The 23,916-nt window shown below is 37.7% G+C and overlaps 1 protein-coding gene across 8 annotated transcripts in view; it reads right to left on the bottom strand.

Annotated features, from left to right (window-relative positions):
* Lcor (ligand dependent nuclear receptor corepressor) overlaps nt 1-23,916 on the bottom strand; it is a 103,980-nt gene that overhangs the window by 39,887 nt on the left and 40,177 nt on the right. For 5 of the 8 annotated variants that reach the window (XM_032891957.1, XM_032891954.1, XM_032891955.1 and 2 more), the window contains exons 3-4: nt 15,132-15,197; nt 14,603-14,682 (exon numbers count right to left, since the gene is read on the bottom strand). Coding sequence is in view for 3 of the 8 variants with exons in the window: in XM_032891954.1 (XP_032747845.1) it covers nt 14,603-14,682; nt 15,132-15,197 (146 nt within the window). In the remaining 5 variants the exon portion in view is untranslated. Of the gene's footprint in view, nt 1-5,496; nt 5,553-14,602; nt 14,683-15,131; nt 15,198-23,916 lie in introns of those variants that run through there. The other 3 variants (XM_032891960.1, XM_032891956.1, XM_032891961.1) reach the window with 3 other exon arrangements.

Genomic DNA, 23,916 nt, shown 5'->3' with positions numbered 1-23,916 from the left:
TCTCATTTTGTAAACCAGGCTGGCCACAAACTCAGAGATCCACTTGCCTCTGCCTCCTGAATGCTGGGATTAAAGGTGTGCACCACCACTGCCAGCCTAACATTAACTTTTTAACACATTTTTTCAATTGATACTAAAAAGAAGCTACCAGCCTTCTCTGACTTGTTCGCCAAAAAGATTTTGCTTTTTAATAATTGGTTTGGATATTTTTAAGTTTCATTGTAATATGCCTACCTATGAAGAATTAGAAGAGTTCTCTCTTCTTGAGGCCAATGTTAGAAGAACGTTTGAGTTTCTATGTAAGAAGTAGGGAAATAGTCCAATCAATAGATGATTGTCATACAAGCACAAGGACCTGAGTCTAGAGTCTTGGCACTCAGGAAAGAAGCCAGAAACACATGATCCACAATGTCATTACTGGAGAGGATCTTTAGAGCTTGCTTTTAGACGGTCTAGTCCAACAGAATGGTGAACTTCAGTTTCAGTGAGAGACTGTCTCAAAAGATTTAGTAGAGAAGGAATGAAAAGGATACCTCTGTTAACCTATTCTACCCACATGTGAATACACTTCCAAATCTAACTGTGTACACATATATACTACATGTATAAATGACTTTCATTCTCAGTCATTTCACTTGCTTTATTCAGAACAATAACTAAAGATTAAAAATAGAACAAAATCATACATTTTGCTTTGTTTTCCACTTTAATCATACATTTTATCAGCCGCAACTAAACATCCTGTCTACAAATGCAGAGCAAGCCAGGGGTGGTGGTGCGTGCCTCTAACTAATCCCAGCAGCACTCGGAAGGTGGCAAACTCTTCTCTGAGTTGTAGAAAAACAAACATCTTTTACAGAAATGCTGCACAATAAACCATGGCTTGCTGTTCCTTGCTGTGTATACATGCACAACACACAAAGAACCGATAAGAACAAAAGTTTATGCAGCACAGAGCGAACAACTGAATACCCAGGTAACAGGGAATCAACCAACATTCCAGTATCATTCCTTCACTACATCTGTATTTTAAATACATGCATTATATATGGTTTGGCGAAATGTAATAAAAAACACGTGATACTGTTCTACAAATATATAACTAAAAGACATTGGTTGCTACAATATAAAAAAGAAGGTTCTGGCCAGACCAAATAGGAAAAAGGCTGAGGGTCAGTCTAAACTAGAGTTTCTATTTTCTAGGAGTTACTTGCTTTAGGATATAAGCTGGTAAATCAGCTCACATCTATAGGTAATTCTGTCTCCAAAATCCACTTGATTATTCAAACGACACACTAGTGAGTAATTAACCGCACAGTTATTGCTGTAGTAACTCTGAGTTTTTTTAACTCCTTGATAAATAGTTGAAAACTGAGGGAGGCTGCAAGCATAAGAGCTAATATAATGAACGTCCCTGCTGGAGAGGTGGCCCTGGTAGAGCAGGTGCAGAAGAGCTGGAGGCCGAACAGCTCAGATACCATCGAGGCCCAGAGACACAGTGCTGAGCTGGCCCCAACATCTACCCCACCTATGAATGGCTGGGTCCTGCATAATCAAAGCTGCAGGATCTCCACAACACGGGGCAACAACAGGAGGTGAGGAGTCCCTGTGATGACACATTATTGAAAATATAGCTGAAGCCAGAGATCTTGAACTAGACAGTGACTCATTTCAATGGACATAGCAAGTAAAGCTGTTGGAGCAAAACGCTGCAGCTTCAGCAGCGAAATGTCTTTCCTTCTTTTTAATGTTTATTTTTATTTTATTTTTTTTGTCTTGTTTTCTTTTGGGGGAAGGCTGCAAGGGTGAAGGGTAGATATGGAAGGATGGGAAGACTGGGGTGCATGATGTGGAATTCACAAAGAATCAATAAAAGTTTTAAAGTAAGTTGATAGAATACTGGCTCTTTGTCAATGATGGTGTCCCTCACCACTGTCATGTATCTACAACTGCTTACTTACTGTAATTCTGACACGGAATTCCAGAACAGAGGAAAATGTGTCTGTGAACTCTGTTAGTATTCTATTCTAAGGGTTATGATGTTTTACATTAAAAAATTATCGTACATAGAATTAATTAACTCTTGCCAAAGCTGAAGACATTTGCTAGGATGACTATCATACTTACTTTCCCTAAGAACACAGGGAAAAGTGAACCTTGGGAAATTTTGATATTACAATGACTCTAAACTCACTTGAAAGTAGATTCCTTCACGATCTATGTGAAACTAATCAGTATTGAAATTCTAGGCATACTTATTTTTATAAAGCAGTTAAAAGTTTTTTTGTAGCTCAGACTGGTCTTAAACTAAATTTGCCTGACTCTGCTTCCCTCATACTAGAAAACCAGTCAAGGCTGTTTTGTGTTAAACACTGTGATCTGAGTAACAATTTAGGATTTATTATCAGGATAATAAATAAAATCTATACTAGATAATGAAAATAATGTTTGAATAAATCTTCATATAATTTTTTTTAAATGTTACAATGACTATATTCCATATTTCTAGTATTTCTTTAGAACGGATTATCAAAACAAATGGATCAAAAGAAATGGCTTGTTTTTTTCCTGGAACGTATCCCCCAACTTTTCTCCTATGATCAGTTTTAGCTTACAATACATGCAATTATAAAATTTAAAAAAATCTGAAAAAGGGAGCTGGTTAGATGGCTCAATGGTTAAGAGCATTTGTGGTTCTTCTAAAGGACTGGATTAAGTTCCCAACACCTACGAGATGACTCACAAACGTGCAGAACCCTCGTTCCAAGGTATTCAATGTCCTCTCTCCTAGTACCATGCATGCACACAGTACACATGCACACACACAAGCAGGCAAAGCACATACCTTAAAAAAAAAATCAATGAATGAATAACAAGTCTAAAGTAATTTAGATGGAAACGATTTTTATTTTAGCCACTTTGAGTAAGGAGCATTAAATTTTGCATATTATGAATTACTGAAGGCAAAAGTGATCAACCAATAACCCTAGTACTACTTATAAGGTAATCCTTAATTTTCCAACTAATGTTAAGATCATGGTTATATACAGCATTGCTTCGTTTGTATTGATTTATTATTGTATCACTTAAAAGACTATACTGTTATTTATAATAAGTCGGTATCTGGAATGCAAATCCTTATTCAATGTTTCTGTTTTCTACACTGCCTGGCCATTGTAGCTTTCTTCTCTCAATAAAAAAACCACAGTGAGCTCTCCTCCTATCTACCTTTACGAGCTCCCACAGATCTGCTTCTGACAGAACAGGACCACCATGCTATTCAGGAAAGTGCTGCCTTCTCTTTCAGCAATTATTTTACATGCATCCAAGTAGACGTGAATTGGTTTCAAATAAAATACCATAATTTTTACATAGCTCCTATGTACAGGCTATTTCACATTTGAGAAGAAGCAATGGTTTGGTTCTATAGATGGGATTTGTGGGAAAGACCGGTTTGATTTTGGGGGCTATATTTCTGGTAGCCTCTCTAATTTGTACCAACTTCAAATATCCCTTGTTTTCTTATATCTTTATTTACTGTGACTACATGTACACATGCTACAACGTATAGATTATGGTGAATAGCTTGCAAGCATTGGTCTCTTCCTTTCACCACATGGTTCCGTGGACCCGATTCAAGTGGTCAGACTTGGATCTTCTGAATCAAAGTAATGACCCGCAAGTCCTCCTAAGTTAATTTCTTTTAAAGATGCTGCGAGTGAGAGAGAGGCAAGGTGTGACACACACCTTTAATCCCAACATTTGGTAGGCAGAAGCAGATGGATCTGAATTTGAAGCCAGCCTAGTCTATGTTGTGAGTTCCAGGTAAGCCAGCAATACATAGTGAAATCTTTTCTAAAATCAACAAATGTGCTCTGGGGTAGGAGGAGATAGAAAGAAAATAACTACAGAATTTGCCAACACATGATAGTCTGACCATCCAGATCTAAAGCTGCAACAGTGAACAGGCTAAGATCTTGTCTAGTAAGACACCCAAGCTCTTCACTAAAAACTTTCACGGGGGTTGGAGAGATGACTTAGCAGTTAAGAGAACCCAGGTTTGACTCCCAGCACACACATGACAGTTCACAACTGTCCGTAACTACAGTGCCAGGGGGACCCAATGACCTCTTCTAGCCTATTTGGGTACAGCACACACATGGTGCACAGAGACATGCAGGCAAGATGCCCCTATACATAAAAAAAAAAAAAAAAAAAACAGTAATCTTTGAAAATATGTCGCCCAATATAGTATTTTACTACTTTTTGGAGTGGTGTGGTAATAAAAACCTCTAAAAGACATTTTCAAATATCGAGTGTATCTTAGTCTACATTGTGTCACTATTAAAAAGTATCTGAGGAGGCTGGGGAGAGGGTTTAGTGGGCAAAGGCACTTTCCACATACTCCTGGAGACCTGAGGTTGATACCCAGAATAAACAGGTAAATAAACAAACAAATCTTTAAAAGGGAGAGGAGGGAGGGAGGGAGGGAGGGAGGGAGGGAGGGCGGGAGGGAAAGAAGGTATAGACTAGGAGAAAACAGCTGTGAATCATATCCAACCAAAAGGTTTATAAAGAATAAAGAACTTAGTTAATTTCTTTAAACAGCAAATAGGTCAAAGCAATATTTTACCAAACATACATTACAAGGGTGTGCCTAAGTATAAACAGAGAGGAATAGAACCGATTTACGTCAGTGATGGCTCAGTGGTTAAGAGCAAGCACTCCATGTTCTTGCAGAGGCTGGAGGCTGAGCTCCAAGCATCGCACTGTGGCTCACGGTCTGTATCTCTAGTTCTAGAATATCTGACGCTTTCTTCCTCTGAAGGCACTAGGCACATACGTGGCACACACGTCGCACACACATATACATGCAAAGCAGACACTCATATACATTAAATAATTTTTAATAAAATAAATGGCTAAATTGTGGTATATCTATGCTAAGAGAAATTACAAAGAAAATAAAGGAACGGATTATACACAAAAATAGGAGTCTTAAAAAGTCATGTTAAGCAAAACAGTCAAACATAAGACTGCATATTAAAGGGCCATATGTAATTCTAGGAAAGGTAAGATTAGTGATTGCATAAGCCTGGAGGTCTGCTGAAAAGACTAACTACAAAGGAGCAGGGTGGGGAGGAGAGGTGACAACATTGTTAAGCAATGGTCACTGTGCTGATGGTTATGTATATATAACCGAAAGTATTTACCAAAAATCAACTAACCCTACTCTTTGAATTAGTTTTACTATATATAAATATTACTTCAGTTTTGAAAGACTACTGAAAATTAGTTTAAGGGTAGAAAAGATGTTAGGTTACAAAGTGTCACTGAGAGTAAAGAGTAAGAAGTACTCTATTAAGGATGAGGTAGTAAATACTGAAGATCTTACAAGCCACATGCAAAAGCTGCTGCCTACACAGCCCTTTAACTTGACAGTACTTAAAAAGCAGCCTGTGGGCCAGGCTCAGTGTCAAGGCATATTTTGCTGACCTGACAGAAATGTTAAACTTCTCCCAGACCTAAAACAGCCACAGCCTCACAGGTCCCTGAAATAGAAAAAGACGTCACTAAATAAACAATGGAACAAACTTGTATCAGCATGGAAGCTAATCCTCCCAGCAATAAACTGTTAATGAAGTTAAATTTTAAATAGTAAGGCCAAGCATTTCTTACCATTTCTTTTTTAAGTCTAACATTTGTCACCCTAAAACTGGGGAGGTAAGACTGGAGAAAGAGGCTTAAGTGGCCGCTTATTTTCTCTTGTGGGAGTGTAAGACAAGGAAATGGAAAATCAAATGACAAGTTTCTCTTGGGAAGAATAAAGTAGCCTAGGTTTCCCAAGTGTAATTCAAAAATGAAAGGATGACTTTGAAAGCTACTTCTGCCTATGTTCCTTGATTATCTAAATTTAGTTACAATTGGAATAAACTGATACCATAGGAACTAAAAGCAAGTGTATGCACACGAGCTTTGTAGTGATTACATTAGAAAAGTCTCCTAGAGTCTGAGCCAATCTATAGCTATTCAGCCATGCCTGTTACCTATGCTTCCTGACATTTCTAGCGATGACCTTAGAAAAGCTGACACGATGCAATCCATTGATTTAAATGTGGATTTCCTTCACATTTAAATGGCAGTAAATCTTAGAGAAAAGGGTGTTACCACTTTAAACGCTCATATCCTATAAGGTCAATCGTCTAACAGAGAATCTTAATTTATTGGTTTTTGTACAAATAATGTATAAATTGTGCTCAATGCAATTTTGCTATATATAAATGCTATCTTCAGTTTGACTAAGCAAACCACCAAGTTAATGAGTAGGTTAACTACCTTTATAGGCTGAAAGACACTGGAGCTTTTTTTAATTCAGGAAAGATTGTTCAATACATCTGAAGTGAGCATGTGAAGTTTGGAACACAAGGAAGTAATGGTTCAACACTAGTGAAGCTACAGGAATTGGGTTTTCAGAGACAGAGAAACATTAATATAAACATTTTAAAAAATAAATTGAAAACTCAATGATCTCATAAAAGTCCCTAGAGGGGTTGGGGATTTAGCTCAGCGGTAGAGCGCTTGCCTGACGAGCACAAGGCCCTGGGTTGGGTCCCCAGCTCCAAAAAAAAAAAAAAAAAAAAAAAAAAAGTCCCTAGAAAACCTGTAAAGAGTTGTGAGATTCTTGTCATTAGTATTGAAATAGAGACATTCGGCCAGCTGCTCAAGACTTCCTTATATGACTGAGTATTAACTTAATACCTTTATCTTCCACTAGCTGGTGCTTTTGTGTAATGAGTGCAATATACACTTGTTGATTTTTACTATTGGAACTATGTCAAATCCTATTTTTTAAAGATAAATGCCCAAGTATTAAGATGTTAATATTACCACAAACAATTTAAATGTTTAATACAGTCCATATCAAACTGGTAACTCTTCCAGTACCCTCTTCCCAACACACACACACACACACACACACACACACACACACACACACACACACACTCTCTCTCTCTCTTTTCTCTCTCTCTCTCTCTCTCTCTCTCTCTCAGCTTTCTAATGAAACAGACCTGCAAACTCATAAATTAAAAGAGAATGGCATCTCCTGAGTTTTAATGCAGTATTCAAAATATATAGCAACTCAACATTTGCTATGACAATTTTCTTCCATTATACAATTAGATGCTATTAAAAAGTATTAAATATTAATTTATTAAAAATAAATGCAAGCCACCCTCACAGCTAATAGTGATATCTGCCTAAAAGTTAATACTATCCCCAGTTTTCATTTACAAACAATGCAACAGAATGCCTTCTGAAATTTCTATCCACTCTCCTCTTATGACTCTGGATATCCCTAGATGCCCAAAGTCATTTTAAGTGCAGGGATATTTAAAACTGCCTATTGGGAATAATAGCATTCTCACGTCTAAGCATTACAAACGCCTACAGCACTGTGTCTGTGCCACCAGACAGAACTAGTTTTATACCTTGTATTATTTATTTCTTAATGCCTCTGTTAAGACTATTATATTGATTATATACTATCCATGGGAACTAGAGAGATAACTCACGATTAAGGAGACTGACTACTCTTCAGAGGATCCAGGTTCTCTGGAACACGGCAGTTCCCAGATGATAACTCCCGTTCTAGGTTATCCAACCTTCCCTCCCTACCCATTTCAGGGCCCACCCTGTACACTTGTGGGCCCACAAATATACATAAAATCTTTTGAAAATTAAAAACCAAAATATATAATAAAGCCACAAAGAAGTATAATCAAAGATGCAGATTATAGCAAAGATGCAGGAGTAGCAAGATGAGAGCTCAACAGACAAAGGTGCTTCCTCCAAATCTCAGGGCCTAAGTTTGATCTGGGGACCTACATGGCAGAAGAAAAAACCAACTCCTGCAAGCTGTCCTCTGACCTGCATATGCCCATACCCCAATAAATAAGTTAATAAAATATAAATAATATTATAAAGAGCATAAGTCTAATACCAAACTAAGGATTAGAGAAGAGAAATAATATAAAAAATGGTCTTTATAATAGAGGGGAAAGAACAAAAAGAAAGTTCATGTGCAAACACCCAGCACTTAGCAGGAAGAGAGAAACAGGTAGATCTCTGTGACTTCTAGGCCAGCCTGATCTACACAGATTTCCAGGGAAGCAAGGACTACATAGTGTGTCAGTGTGTGTGGAAGGGTTTGGGGTAGAAGTCTTCTCAAGGAAGAAGGAAACATTTACAGAATGAAACTTTAGAATCAATAAAATCTTAAAACATTAACATCTATTCAAAATGTCTCACCTTTGTTATGTTAATAAAATGTAACACTAACAAGAGTAACTTAATATCAAGACTTTAATATTTTTCTTGCTTAAAAAAACAATGCTGAATGAAGTCATTTTACTCATTAATTTTCTTGAAACTCCCTTTTTTGTTGTTAGCATGGCTAGAACACTCTGAGGACTAATCTAAATGAGGAAGTTCTATGAACAAGTTCACAGGCAACATTAAGGCATTCTTGTTGAATTCCTGACAACTGTGACTCCTATCCTTACACTGAGTGTGTCCTAACTCCCACACTATTTGTTTAATTATGTGTATATGTTTGCCTGTATATGGGTTTCTGCACATAGGGGAGGGGGCTGTTCTAGCAAAGTTCAGAAGAAACTGTTGGATTCCCCTGGAGGAGGAGTTCCATGTGGTTGTGAGCAGCACATAAGTGCTAGAAGTGAATCTGGGTCCTTTGCAAAGGCCATATAAAATCTTATTGAGCCATGTCCCGTCTTAATTTCTTCCTCTCCAACTTCTTCTAAACCTATAAAAACCATTTAAGCTTCCACTGTGCTCCAAAAATCGTCTTAAAGTCTTCACCTATTCCTTGTCTGCTCTTGTTTTCTTCATTACTCTTTTTATTTTTTTTTTAAGATTTATTTATTTATTATGTATGAGTACACTGTAGCTGTCTTCAGACACACCAGAAGAGGGCATCAGATCTCATTACAGATGGTTGTGAGCCACCATGTGGTTGCTGGGATTTGAACTCAGGACCTCTGGAAGGGCAGTCAGTGCTCCTAACCACCAAGTCATCTTTCCAGTCCTTTTCATTGCTCTTTAACTATTTGAAAGATTAGTAATATACATCCATTACTTAACATCCACTATATTGGCCATGCCACCTTTCCCCCCTTCCAGCTCCCTAAGCCGTCTGAGCTTAGAAGTTAAAGCTAGTATCACTTCCTTTTCCTTTACTTGCATCCACTACATATTGACATAATACATGCACAATCACCAAGGATTGGTAATGCTTTAGTCCAGCTTCTCTAAATGAATTTCTGCTACGAATCTTCAAGTTAAAAGACCCTACCTAGTTCGGGCTCATTTTCTGGGTTATTGCTGGACTCACTAATGATTTTCTCACTATGAATACCATCTCTACTACACACTAAAAACCAAGTACTTAAATCAATGGCTTTAAAGTACAGATTTTCTTTTGAGATACAAATTGGGTTCTGCTTCCTTGATAAAGCAATATCTATTAGAATTATTATCTATCTTCTCTTATATTATCTATTAGCTCTAAAAATACTTATATGAAAATGGGGGTTTTGTTCTTTAATTTCCTACCTGGGGTTACAGGTATTATGCCACCATCAGCCCATCTTATGCCTAAAAGAACTTTAAAAATGCTAAATGCCAGGCAGGGTGGCACTCAGGAGACTCAGGCAGGAGGATTGGGAGTATAAGACCAGCCTGGTCTGCAGAGTGAGTTAAAACAAACAAACAAATACCCACTCCTCAAAACCTAAGAAGCTGATAAGTAAGTAATGGGGAGGATTATGAATATATTTTTGGGACATGGAGGCACTGAAAAACACATTAACATAATTTTTCAGTTTATGAAACCACCTGGCTTCTTATTTAGTAAATATACAGAATACTTTTGCCTGATAAACAAAACAGAAAGGGGAACTATGCAAGCATGCCAAGAAGTTAAGGATCGACTGGTCCAGCATGGCTAAAGCTGGTCATTTCAAACAGCAGCCAGCTCTTTTACCTTCTTCTCTCCCTCTTTCCAAGTAATTCCAGGTCCCACTTAATTCTTCCTCTCACTGTCATTATCTCCATTGCTATTTTTGTTAACAAACTGGGTTAATGCCAAAAACAAAGGTAAAATCTCAACTAGGTAGCTTTGCTTGTAACAGTCTCTAACCCCTTTCATTTTCTTATTTGTAAAATTAGAATATCTTCTTTCATTCTTTGTTCTTTTCATTCATGTATGTATGTATGTATGTATGTATGTATGTATGTATTTAAAGTATATGAGTATACTGTTACTGTCTTCAGACACACCAGAAGAGGGCATCAGATCCCATTACAGATGGTTGTGAGCCACCATGTGGTTGCTGGGAATTGAACTCAGGACCTCTGGAAGAGCAGTCGGTGCTCCTAACCACTGAGCCATCTCTCCAGTCTAGAATATCTTTAATCCAAGGTCAAAAGACCGTTTTGAGGATTAAACTGCAACACACAAAAATGTATTGGCAAAGAGGTCTATCTTCACCTATAAATTATATTCTCTAATGTCTGTGGTATTTTACTCAAGTAGTTCCTCTTATTGGTGGTTTTACTTTTCTACAGTTTGAGTTATCCAGGGTCAATTGTAGTCAAAGGAAATGCAAGATCCCAGGAATAATTCGCAAGTTTTAAGTTGTGCTGTTATGGGTAGTGTAGTAAAATCTCAAGCTGCCTCACTGTAGTGCAAAGCATACAGGTTACACACAATGGCTGTTGGTTATTAAATGAACTGCCATGCTATCAAAGTGATGTCTATAGGCAGCCTGTTTTTACTAAATAATGTCCCCCAAACACTAATGTAGTGAGGCTAGAAATTACAATATGCCATAAAATACTTCATATAAGTGAAGAGGTCAAAGTTCTTGACATACTAAGAGTAAAAAGATCATATGCTGAGCTGGAGAAATGGCCCAGAGGTTAAGAATATGTATTACTCTTCTCAGAAGTACTCAAATTCAATTCCTAGCACCTGAATTAGGTAACTAACAACTGACTGTAATTCTATTGTGTGCGTGTGCACGCACGCGCACGTGCGCGCGCACACACACACACACACACACACACACACACATTAGTCTTTAAAGAACTGTATGCTGAGGCTACTAAGAAACCAATAGTAGTTGGAGAAACAGTGCAATAGTAAGGAGCACTTGCTCTTGCAGAGGATCTGGGTTCAATTCCCAGCACCCATATGGCAGCTCATGACTATTTATAACTCTAGGTTTAGACAATCCAATGCCCTCTTCTGACCCAAGCAGGCACCAGGCATGAATATGATGCACAGACAAACATGCAGGCAAAACATTGATACATATAAAAATGAAATGAATCAATCTTAAAAGAATAAAAATTTTAAAAGCTCAATAGACTAACAGGTTAATCTGTGAAACTGTAAGAAAAAATAAAACGTATGCTAGTTTTGCCAAAGTTATAGCCATGATACATCAGAATCTTTAGTTGAGGCAGGAAAGGCATTAAATTGATGACTGGAAGCCATGAAGAGGAAGCGTTCTGATTGTTAAAAGTTTGGTTACGGGCTGGAGAGATGGCTCAGCGGTTAAGGGCACTGACTGCTCTTCCAGAGGTCCTGAGTTCAATTCCCAGCAACCACATGGTGGCTCACAACCGTCTGTAATGGGATCTGATGCCCTCTTCTGGTGTGTCTGAAGACAGCTGCAGTGTACACATATGAATAAAATAATCTTTTTTTAAAAAAAAAGTTTGGTTACTTATTGTTAACTTTCAACTGTGCCTAATTATAAACTATAGGTTTTACACACACATACACACACATACAACAAATAACAACAAAAGAAGAAACAAAACAAAACAGTATACATACAAGACTCAATAACATCACTGATCTTAGACATTCACCAGAGGTCTTAGAAAATATTCTTCCAGAAAGATCATTATAACCTACAGGTGAATTATCAGTTCCATTTCCCAAAGTTAGCTAGTTATTTTGTGACTTTTTAACCTCCTTATAAATAAATATAAAAGTTGTATTTGTTATCCATTCTACTACCCTTATTATTCACTAAAATTTCTATTGACTCAAATTAAAAAACAAAAACCATCCACCTCTTTCTCAAACAGCCCTTGCTTCTGCTTTTCCAGACATACTCGACATTATTTCATCATTAATCCCAAACTCAGGACTCCAGTAACAAGCAGGACACTGCTACATGTTATCATATTTTCTTTTCTCAGTCTTTCCTTTTTTTCTACTGTACAGATGTTAGTTTCAAAGCAATGAGTTTATTTCTCAACTCTAATTTACTTTTCAACTCTTAATCTTTCTCAGAAAAGATGTTAGAAATGTCTGCAGAGTCCCAGAGAATAATCATTTTCAATATAATTCAACAAAGGTTATATATAAAATTTCATATTATTTAGGCTCCTTCATTTCTTGCCTTCCAGTACTAGATGGCTCTCTTGAAAACAAATAAACCAAAGAGACTGAATGGTGTCAAGTGAAGAAACCAGACTCTATAGAACCAGCTGAGCTATCAAACAAAAACATATTCTCCATCTGGGGAGATGACTCAGTAAGGTCAGATCCCCAGAACCCATGAAAAAGCCAGGCGTGGCCAGTGTACACCTGAAACAACCACAGTGAGGTAGGAGAACAATGGGACACAGGTGGATTCCAGGGGCTCACTGGCCAGCTAATCTGGGTGATAGTGACATCCAGGTTCAGTGAGACCTTTCAAATTATGAGTGGAGAAGAAGTCATCCAAAGTCAACCCTCTGGCCTCCATATATGTACACAAACATAGGTGAGTAAACCTGCACACATATGTGTGCACACATGCATACATTTCCTTCCCCACAGAAAAATATTCCAGTTAAAAACCCAACCAAAACTGCAAAACTACAATGAAAAGCAGCTACTTTAAATGATACATTATTTAATGTCTTATTTGTTTTCTCCTAAGAATATTAACACAGTATTTTGTTCTTATTCATCAACAGAAAACTCTCAATCATATTATAGTAACATATTGATCCATCACTCAGCAGAGAATGGATCTCTTCCCAATTCTAATATGAAAAGAAAACGACTATTCTCCTTCTCTTCTACCACAATTCCTATTAAATGATTTGCTCACTAGCTAACATCCAATATATACACACATAAATGCAAACACACGGAATTTAAACAAATATCAACTCCACCCATAGGCTACTCCTGACAATGTTGCTTTATTCTGTACTTTTTCAAAGCCAGTAAATTTCGAAACAACCTTCTCATCTATTTAACAAAATATACCATGTGGATATTAGCAGGAACGATTTTCATGGAGAAAACAAGAAAAAGATGCCGCTGATATCTATAAGAAGTTCTTAAACCACCACATGATAGCACTCAGATGTCAACGTTACTTCTTGACAACAGCCAGTACAATAGTAATACAGAGACAAAGAAGTATGGCTACCTTCAGCAACTGAAATAAAGGCAAGAACAAACACTCAATACCGGGGGACAGGGGCCAGGAGAACAAGGCATACTATCAACTGACAAATAACTATATAAATTACACTTATCACAATCACACGAAAGAGGAAACAGCACTAAGAGCATGTGTGCACCATTCATAGGACAGCAGAGGCATAAAAAAAGCAAGAGATTTTCAAGCTACAAGAGGTACTCCGAACACACTCCTAAGGTAACAGAAGGAAAGGCTTTGTTCAATACAAATCATGCTACTTCAGCAGTCCAGAGATAAAACTACAGGTATAGACTACAGTGATGTCTGTGGGGTCAAAAAAAGAACAAAATGCACTAGGAGTAATTGATAGAAGTTTGCCAAAGACATGAAGTTATTATATAGCAGAAAGAAGAAATCAGAATGTTTCCTAGACTTTGCAGCAGGAAACTGTGGGAAACAGGATACCATGAAAACAAGGTAGGGTGGTAAACCCACTGAGTTTTCAGTAACTGAAATGTTTTCAGAGCAAAATTCTGTTTGGTTTTTCGTTTTGTTTTAAGGCAATAAAACAGAAACACAAAGGTTGAGCTAATTTCTAATTAAAGATAAACAGCACTGATGGCCAGTTTTTAAGTACTACAAATGACTATTTCTTGAATTACCATATACTTTATATTTAAGATAAGCATAATAGTTTGAGACCCAGTTAATTCTTCTGTCATATATATATGTGTGTGTGTGTGTATATATATATATATATATATATACATATACATATATATGAATGACAATGTATGTTGGGATATAAGATTTCTTTTTTTTTTTTTTTCTTTTTTCTTTTTTTTCCAGAGCTGGGGACCGAACCCAGGGCCTTGTGCTTGCTTGGCAAGCGCTCTACCACTGAGCTAAATCCCCAACCCCATAAGATTTAATAGGCTAATCAACACACTGAAAAGAGTTTAAACTCTTTTACAAACAAGGAACCAAATTTTCCTTTTCCTGTAAACCCTCCAATCAAATGACTCAGAAACTTGTGAAGAAATTAAACCATACTAGACAACATTCCTGAGCTTCTTGGTTACCTTTACTTTATCTCTTCTCAAGCAACAGAACAGACAATTTTCATCAAAAGCCCAATCAGAAATGCTTTCAGGTTCACACTCTGCAAAAGTAAGGAAAAAAAGTTTTAATAATCATAAACCAGAATTTTTCAGAAAATAAATCAGAGCTAACTACAAAACTATTATATAGTTTATAAAAACCTCATTAAAAGTAGGCATTTCACATTTCTCTTTAGATTCTTGTATTTTAATCAAACTCAGATTCTCACACATGTAAAAATGTGCTCTACCCTCACAGCCATACCTTGAAACTCTTTCCACTATGCCCTCCAGGCCACTTCTGTCTTAAAACTCTAAAAGGAAAACTCTTCACTCAGTTCTAGCTGCTCATTAGTGGACTGTGCTAACTATACGTGTACAAAGAACAGCATGACCCAAACACAAACACACTGCCCCACATGCAGTTTAACACTTACAACACTGAGTGAGAGACCTAAATCACCAAGGCTTAACCACAGAGATTGTAAAATACCAGAAATATTTTGAATACCTTTAAACAAACTGAGATCTTTTAATAACGCAGGTCCAAACAGCCCTTCAAGAATACTTTCAAATTCTGAAAGGATAAAAAAAAATGAATAAATAAAATCCATCACCACAACATTCACTGAAAAATACTGCTTTCTTCAGTTCTCAGAGTCACTTTAATAATGAAGGGATGCTCAGGAAACAGTCCCTGAGAAATCTAAAATGGGGTGCCTGCATTTCTGTTAATGATTAACACACCAAAGATTCAAAGTACATTCAAGAACAAGACAAAACAGAAACTAGAAATAAACAGCGAAAGAATGGAGGTTCCATGCTTCGGAACATCATAAACTTTCTAGAATGATAAACAGTCCCCTTTTTCTATGTTAACAATTGATACATAAGTTTCTCCCAGGCTAATAGTTTTCTAAAGAAAATTCTCAAGAGCGATTTTCTTCACCTCTCACAATACTTTAGAAGGAAAAGTTGTGTATTATTTCACAATACAATATTAACTACTTGATCCATTTTTAATGGTAAAACTCCCTAAGTACACACAGAGAAAAAAAAATGAGGAAAAATTCACATAGCTGTACAAAACTGTTCGAAAATATTGTGTCCTTTACCAGTGTGAAAGAAAAAGAAAACCAGGTTTTCTAGTTGACTACATCAAATACTGTTGTGTACTTAATGAAAAACATTAAATGTTTAAATGTCTTGCCGTTGTGTGTTGTTATAAAAGAAAGAGAAAAACCTGAGAGAGAATGGTGGGATCTACAGTGGCTTTAAAAACAGGGGAAAATGTCAAGGACCTCACTATAAAGTTCAAATACTTACTACAAATGATCTGAGAATCCATATGTACTTTAACTATGACCTTTAGAAGAATTAATGTCATGCACATTTGGTACACATTATTACTTTTTCAAATGCAAAGAAATATCAATGAATTTAGAAAGCAAAAGAGGACAGGGAAGATGGCCTTTAAGGGGCTGGAGGGCTGGCTCAGCTTCTCTTCAGAGGACCAGAGTTTGACTCCTAGCATCTGTATATAGGCTCTTCATTGTCTCTTAGTAACACCAGTCCCAGGGGATCTAATGTCCTTTTTGGCACATGGTACAGACACAGAGGTAGGCAAAATACATACACAATTAAAATTAAAAGACAGACTTCTTGCTAAACTGATAATAAAAATAATATTGTAATTAAAATGCCTTTGCCTTCACTACTATAAACCTCTCATTTTCAATTTCATACAGTAGCTACTGAAGTTTGTACTGTAATTAGAGTTGATTTTTACATTATTTTTAAACTGTAACTTTTTGATTTATAATTAGAAAGCAATTATTTTCAAATTTATTTCTTGGCATCAAATTATTCTAAAGGTATTAACAAAATTAAATTACTCACTAATCAAATAGCTGCTTGTTATTTACCTAATGTAATTAATTACTGTGTGTCCTCTTGCTCTTTCCAACATTAGAAAGGAAGACCCTGAGTTAGGGACTGTGGAGGTAGAGAGGTGGTGGTGGTACAATAATCAGGATTAATGGCTAGATACTGTCTATCCTTGACCCTGGAGACTATACATTCTCACTAACGGCCAGCCTCAGCTCCTTTAAGTAAATCTCAAACAGTCTCCAACTCTTAAGTCCTCTTATTTTCCAGAAAGTTCTAATTTTTATAATATGACTGAAAGCATTTGAGTATCTTAGAAGGTAATAAATAACTAAAAATCCAGCTGATTTGGTAGTTTTACATGAAAGATCAATCTAATATTTTCACCTGTTTATGTAAAATTATAGCAAATTCTAAACTCCCATAGTAAGTCAAATTTTATTTTTGAGACAGGGTTTCTATAAATAGCACAGGATGATATCCTGTGGTCCTCTTATCTCAGTCTTCAGAGTGCAGCGCTTACAACTGTGTACCACCATGCCATGGCTGTCCTAAATTTCCAAAAAGGAAAAATATAAACACAACAAGAAATACTAGGAAAGTAGAAGGAAGCAACAGCTTGGGGGATAATAATTCAAAACATATAAAGATCAAAACCTGAAATAGAGAAATTCAGTAATACATAATCATTAGGGGGAAAAAATTACAGAACGAAAAACAGAGGTGGCCTAGCACTGGAGGCAGAAGGCAGGCAGATCTCTGGGTGAGGCCAGAGGGAACTGCAAGACAGCCAGGGCTCACGGAGAAATGCTCGCTGGGTGTGATGCATGCCTATAACCAGCATTCGAGAGCACACACGAGGAATGCCACAAGTTTAGAGCTACACTCCACAGCAAGTTCTCACCCAGGCTGGACTACTAACTCAAGTCCTGTATTAGGGCAGGGAAAGGAACTCAGATAAAGACTAGCGAGCAGTCGACAACACAACAAACTTAGTCATCAAAGATTTTGCCACAACTAATTTTGTTCTAAAAATTACCATAGTAAGTCACTTCTCTTTTGTTCACTTGCCACAACACTCTGAGCCTTACACATAGGCACTACACACTATAAATCCTTATGTTGCTGTTCTCTGTTCACTGGATATTAGCACTATTCCGTTTTACTAATAATATTGAATTTAACAGTTGCATAGCAACACTGAACTACCTCACGTGCTATGCCTGACATCAACAAAAGGCAAGTAAGAACAAAGACACTCAAAAATTCATACCAAGATGTCACAGAAAAGCCAGGAAGAAAGATAACAAAGTACCATAGCAAATAAATACCGCGCTCCCTAGCCATCGTGGTGCTGACCTAAGGCAGGAAGGTGGTGGCTGCAAAGAAGAAAAGTCTCTGGAGTCGGTCAACTCCAGGCTCCATCCTGTTACGGAGAGTGGGAAGTATATGCTTGGACACAGATGCTGAGCATGATAGACAGGCAGGCTGAAACTGCTTTTCTGAGATAACTACGCAGCTTTGATGAAATCTGAAACAGAACATTATGCCATGTTGGCTAAAACTGGTGACCATCACTACAGAGGCAAAAATATTCAACTGGGTACAGCATGAAGAAAATACTACAGAGAATGCACACTGGCTGTCATTGACCCAGGTGATTCCAAGTGATTATGCTAATTTATAAACAGAAACCTGCCAGAACAGACTAATAAAAAAAAAAAAAATCGGGGAAGTTTTCCTTTAATAAAGCTTTGCCAGAGCTCCTTTAAAAAAAAGAAAAGAAAAAAAAAAAAAAAAAGGAATGCTGTTCACGGCAACTATGCACATGCACTAGCCTCAGAATGGCTCCAACACACTAGCAAGGAAGATCTTCAAAAGGAGTTTTAGCAGCTGAACTAAGACACTTCCCTTCATTCTGCAAGTTTATTACAGATCTACTGAACAGTCTGAAATTTTTGGCATCATTAGAAAGAAAATTCAAGAAAAATAATTGAATAACAAAAATTAAGAATTTGGTCACTAATCAGTTTATTCTTAAAAGCAACACACAGAATTAAAGTTCCAAAGCTGCTACAGGTGGAGTTTTAATACTTGAAGCAAAATATGAATTATACTTCAGGTCTTACTCTGGGCTTGAAAAAGTTGACTGAAGTTATGGTTATTGTCCTATCAATGCTGAAAAAAAAAGAATGCTGCAAAGGCCGTCACAGCCAACTAGGTTTTTAAAGTACCGTTATGTAGTGGACAGTTACACACTTTAAAACCTGTCTCAAAGATTGTAATAGATTCCAGCACAGCAAACAATAAATTTTAAAAGTGCTTGCCCAGAATTTAGGCACTAAACTCAAACAGTCCTGTCTTATTTGATCTGCTGGCTTTCCAGACTGTCTCTGCAACCTGGTCCTAAGCAAGATTTTTCCATATTCCTAGGATCTCTAATAAGCTGTGGTCACTAAAGAAATTTCATATTATTCTTAAAGCTCTATGCAATGAATGTCCTCTCCATCTGGTAACCAGGATTGTGTTGCTGTAACAAATTGCCCAGTCTGTCAGACTCCCCACTAAAACATCGGTGTATGTCAATCTGTCCCCAAAACACAAGTTTTCAACATGTCTATAAAAGGAGCACTAAATATGTGTGTTCTAATATAAATAATTAGAAACTATTCATAAATTTATTGAGCTATAATTGCAATGACTTCTGAGTGATGTTCTACTGAATATATGAAAAAAAAATTCCATAAAGAGATTTGGGTAAGTGAGCTGCCTGAAATACTTATCTAAAACCTCATCATTCTTAAAGGTCTTTAAAACAAATTTACATGACTGCATCTCTGAGCTTATATTAGCAGTGGCCTTGTGAATTTCTTATATACCTTTGAGGCATCTTTCTTACTGTCCTTGTACAAAAACTTTCCAATAGCACTGATTTAATTAGTGAAAACATTTAAGTCAACTCCAATTTTAAGTGGCCTGTTTTGATTAACATTTCCATTTTGCTCATTTTTGTTTTAAATTAAAAATGAAAAAGTAAAAAAAAGTAGTCTGAAATACAAAAAAAAAAAAAAAAAAAAAAAAACCCTGTCTCAGTGGACTTACAAAGAAGTCCTAACCAACATCAAAATTGTCTCAAACCCAGTCTCCAAGTCTCTTCCCTACAACTTTCAGTGTCTACAGATTCTACTTAAAACACCAGGAGAGTACTTCATTGCTTCTTTGCAGTTCACACTGTGTAAGAACAAACAAGGCCTACCTCTCCTTTTGTAGGGTATTTCTCAACACAGTTCTGCTCAGATTGTTTTGTTCCTGCTTATTAACTGTGTTCAATAATCATTTCTCTTTGCTAATATTTTAAGTCTTTGTATCTTACTTTTGTCCAAATAAAAGAATCAAATCTCCTTCAAAGTATTCTTTAATCAGTTCAATGAATATTTATTTTCTCAATGTGGACCAAGGCATAACCTAAGTAGCAACAGTGAGCAGAGACGACATCAGCTGCTCTCCCGGGGCTTTAGCTTCCACTTCCTCGCCCTCAGAGTAAGCAGATCCAGATCCATGCCCCTTTTAAACAGAGAAGCAAACTGCCAAAACTCTGTTTTCTGCCGTATGTACAAACACTGCAGAAGTATTTTACAAAATAAAACTGCATGTTGGTCTTTCTTTTCACATGTTTGTATCTTTCTCCCCGGCTAAGGTAATGTTCCAAGGCCTAAGAAGCGGCCTTCCCATTTCCTACAATGGTCTTAAACTAGAGGCTCCTAAGCTTCATTTCCAGGCTTTGATTTCCTCAAATAATTCTAAAGAACAAGACAGTTTAAATTTTTCCACAAATGCTTCCTTCCCTTAGATCTGAATCACAATCTTTACCATTTTTCTATTTCTAAGGGATAAAAAGTAAATTATAAAAAATGACATGGCAAAAACTTATCAAGCCAGTTAAGGTCAGCAACGATAGCTTGTTTCCTCTTAAACAAATATCAATCTTGAAAATATTCTACTAAATGATAAGGGCCAGAAGATCCAAGACCTCTGAACAATATAAATGTGGTTGTTCGAGTGCACAAATATTCCTTCATGGACTGGCTCTGTCATGGGGCTGGAGAGATAGTTCAGTGGTTACAAGCACTTATATAGGACCAGGTTCAGTGCCTAGCGCCCACACTGAAGCTTAAAATTATTTGACTGAAACTATGTGACTTTAGTTTTAGAAGTTATGATACGGTAATACACACGTGGTGTACTTAAGATACATGCAGACAAAGTAATATATACATAAATAAAATCTTAATGTTATGCTATTGCATCAAACTAATCTACATATTCAATGCAATCCTCATCAAAATTCTAATGACTTTCACAAAATTAGGAGGAAAAGGTCCAAAAACTCCCAAGGAAGCAAGAAAGACCACACATAAGCTGTGCAATCCTAAGGAGAAAGAGTGCTACTGGAGCTACCACAGTACCCAGTATCTCAACTGACAAAGGCAGCATTACACTGGCACAGAAACAGCCACACAGACCTGGGACAGAACGCAGGTGACAGAAATAACACAACACAGCTGTGGCCACCTACTTCTTGACAAAAGTATATACTTTATTAAAAAAAAAAAAAGCCTATTCAATACCACAGTGAAATAAGACTTTTATGTTAGCCTGTACAAAAATCAACTCAAAATGGATTGAATACTTTAATTTAAAGCCTCAAATTCTGAAACTTCTAGGGAAAAATACTTCAAAATATAAGCGTAGGCAAGAACCTTCTGCATAGGACTCCAATACTATATTGTAGCACAAGAAAATACTCTCAAGATTTGACAAGTAAAATGTAAAATTATATAAAACTAAAAAGGTTTTTGCAAAGTACAGAAAATACCAACAAAATGAACAGACTTTACTACATTTCAGACAAGGACTTAATATCTAGAAGATAGAACTAACTGTAAAAATTAAAAGACACATACACATAAAAAAGCAAACTGCCAAATTACTCACTAATTAGAAGAATGAACTATTCACTCTCTGCAAAGTAAAACACTGAAACTGCATCTCACTACACTGAGAACATCTATACTAAAAAAATAAAGTAAAAACACAAGAAAACATGAAACTCAAGAAGGATGACCAAAATTTGAATGCTTCACTCCTTCTTTAAAAGGGGAACAAAAATACCCACAGGAGGGGATAGGGAAGCAAAGTTTAGAGCAGAGACAGAAGGAACGCCCATTCAGAGCCTGCCCCACATGTGGCCCATACATATACAGCCACCAACCTAGATAAGATGGATGAAGCTAATGAGTGCAGGCTGACAGGAACCAGATGTAGGTCTCTCCTGAGAGACACAGCCAGAATACAGCAAGTACATAGGTGAATGCCAGCAGCAAACCACTGAACTGAGAACGGGACCCCCGTTGAAGGAATCAGAGAAAGGACTGGAAGAGCTCGAAGGGGCTCGAGACCCCATATGAACAACAATGCCAAGCAACCAGAGCTTCCAGGGACTAAGCCACTACCCAAAGACTATACATGGACTGACCCTGGCTCCAACTGCATAGGTAGCAATGAATAGCCTAGTAAGAGCACCAGTGGAAGGGGAAGCCCTTGGTCCTGCCAAGGCTGGACCCCCAGTGTATGGGATTGTTAGGGGGGGTTAATGGGGGTTGGATTGGGAGGGGAACACCCATATAGAAGGGGAGGGGCAGGGTTTGGGGGATGATGGCCTGGAAACCAGGAAAAGGAATAACATTCGAAATGTAAATAAGAAATACCCAATTTAATAAAAATGGAAGAAGGGGTTGGGGATTTGGCTCAGTGGTAGAGCGCTTACCTAGGAAGCGCAAGGTCCTGGGTTCGATCCCCAGCCCCGGAAAAAAAAAATAAATAAAAATGGAAGAAAAAATAAAAAAGTATTACCAAATATTTTTTAAAATAAAAGAAACTTACATTGTATTAAAAAATAAAATACTGGGCAGCAGCTCTCTGCTCCCAGATCCCGTGGGAGAGATACCTTACCGCCTGGTCAGGTGGGCACTCCTGAGGCTGCAGAGCAGAAGAGACCACCAACACTGCCCACCCCTGCCCACATCCCTGGCCCAAGAGGAAACTGTATAAGGCCTCTGGGCTCCCGTGGGAGAGGGCCCAGGTGAGGCAGGAGCCCTGCCTGAGACACCGCCGGAACCTGAAGGAAACAGACCGGATAAACAGTTCTCTGCACCCAAATCCCGTGGGAAGGAGAGCTAAACCTTCAGAGAGGCAGACACGCCTGCGAAACCAGAAGAGACTGCTCTCTACACACATTGCTGATTCCAGAGGAAAACACCGGAGGCCATCTGGAACCCTGGTGCACGGAGGCTCCCGGAAGAGGCGGCGCAGATCTTCCCGGTTGCTGCCACCGCGGAGAGCCCGTGGGCAGCACCCCGCGAGCGAACTCGAGCCTCGGGACCACAGGTAAGACCAACTTTTCTGCTGCAAGTGACCTGCCTGGTGAACTCAAGACACAGGCCCACAGGAACAGCTGAAGACCTGTAGCGGGACAAAACTACACACACGAAAGCAGAACACTCTGTCCCCATAACTGGCTGAAAGAAAACAGTAAAACAGGTCTACAGCACTCCTGACACACAGGCTTATAGGACAGTCTAGCCACTGTCAGAATTAGCAGAACAAAGTAACACTAGAGATAATCTGATGGCGAGAGGCAAGCGCAGGAACACAAGCAACAGAAACCAAGACTACATGGCATCATCGGAGCCCAATTCTCCCACAAAAACAAACATGGAATATCCAAACACACCAGAAAAGCAAGATCTAGTTTCAAAATCAGATTTGATCATGATGCTGGAGGACTTCAAGAAAGACGTGAAGAACTCCCTTAGAGAACAAGTAGAAGCCTACAGAGAGGAATCGCAAAAATCACTGAAAGAATTCCAGGAAAACACAATCAAACACTTGAAGGAATTAAAAATGGAAATAGAAGCAATCAAGAAAGAACACATGGAAATAACCCTGATATAGAAAACCAAAAGAAGAGACAAGGAGCTGTAGATAAAGCTTCACCAACAGAATACAAGAGATGGAAGAGAGAATCTCAGGAGCAGAAGATTCCATAGAAATCATTGACTCAACTGTCAAAGATAATGTAAAGGAAAAGCTACTGGTCCAAAACATACAGGAAATCCAGGACTCAATGAGAAGATCAAACCTAAGGATAATAGGTATAGAAGAGAGTGAAGACTCCCAGCTCAAAGGACCAGTAAATATCTTCAACAAAATCATAGAAGAAAACTTCCCTAACCTAAAAAAAGAGATACCCATAGGCATACAAGAAGCCTACAGAACTCCAAATAGATTGGACCAGAAAAGAAACACCTCCCGTCACATAATAGTCAAAACACTAAACGCTCAAAATA

The sequence above is a fragment of the Rattus rattus genome, chromosome 2 (assembly GCF_011064425.1).
Source record: "Rattus rattus isolate New Zealand chromosome 2, Rrattus_CSIRO_v1, whole genome shotgun sequence".
Classification (NCBI taxonomy): domain Eukaryota; kingdom Metazoa; phylum Chordata; class Mammalia; order Rodentia; family Muridae; genus Rattus; species Rattus rattus.
This window is presented reverse-complemented; position numbering and strand designations above follow the sequence as displayed.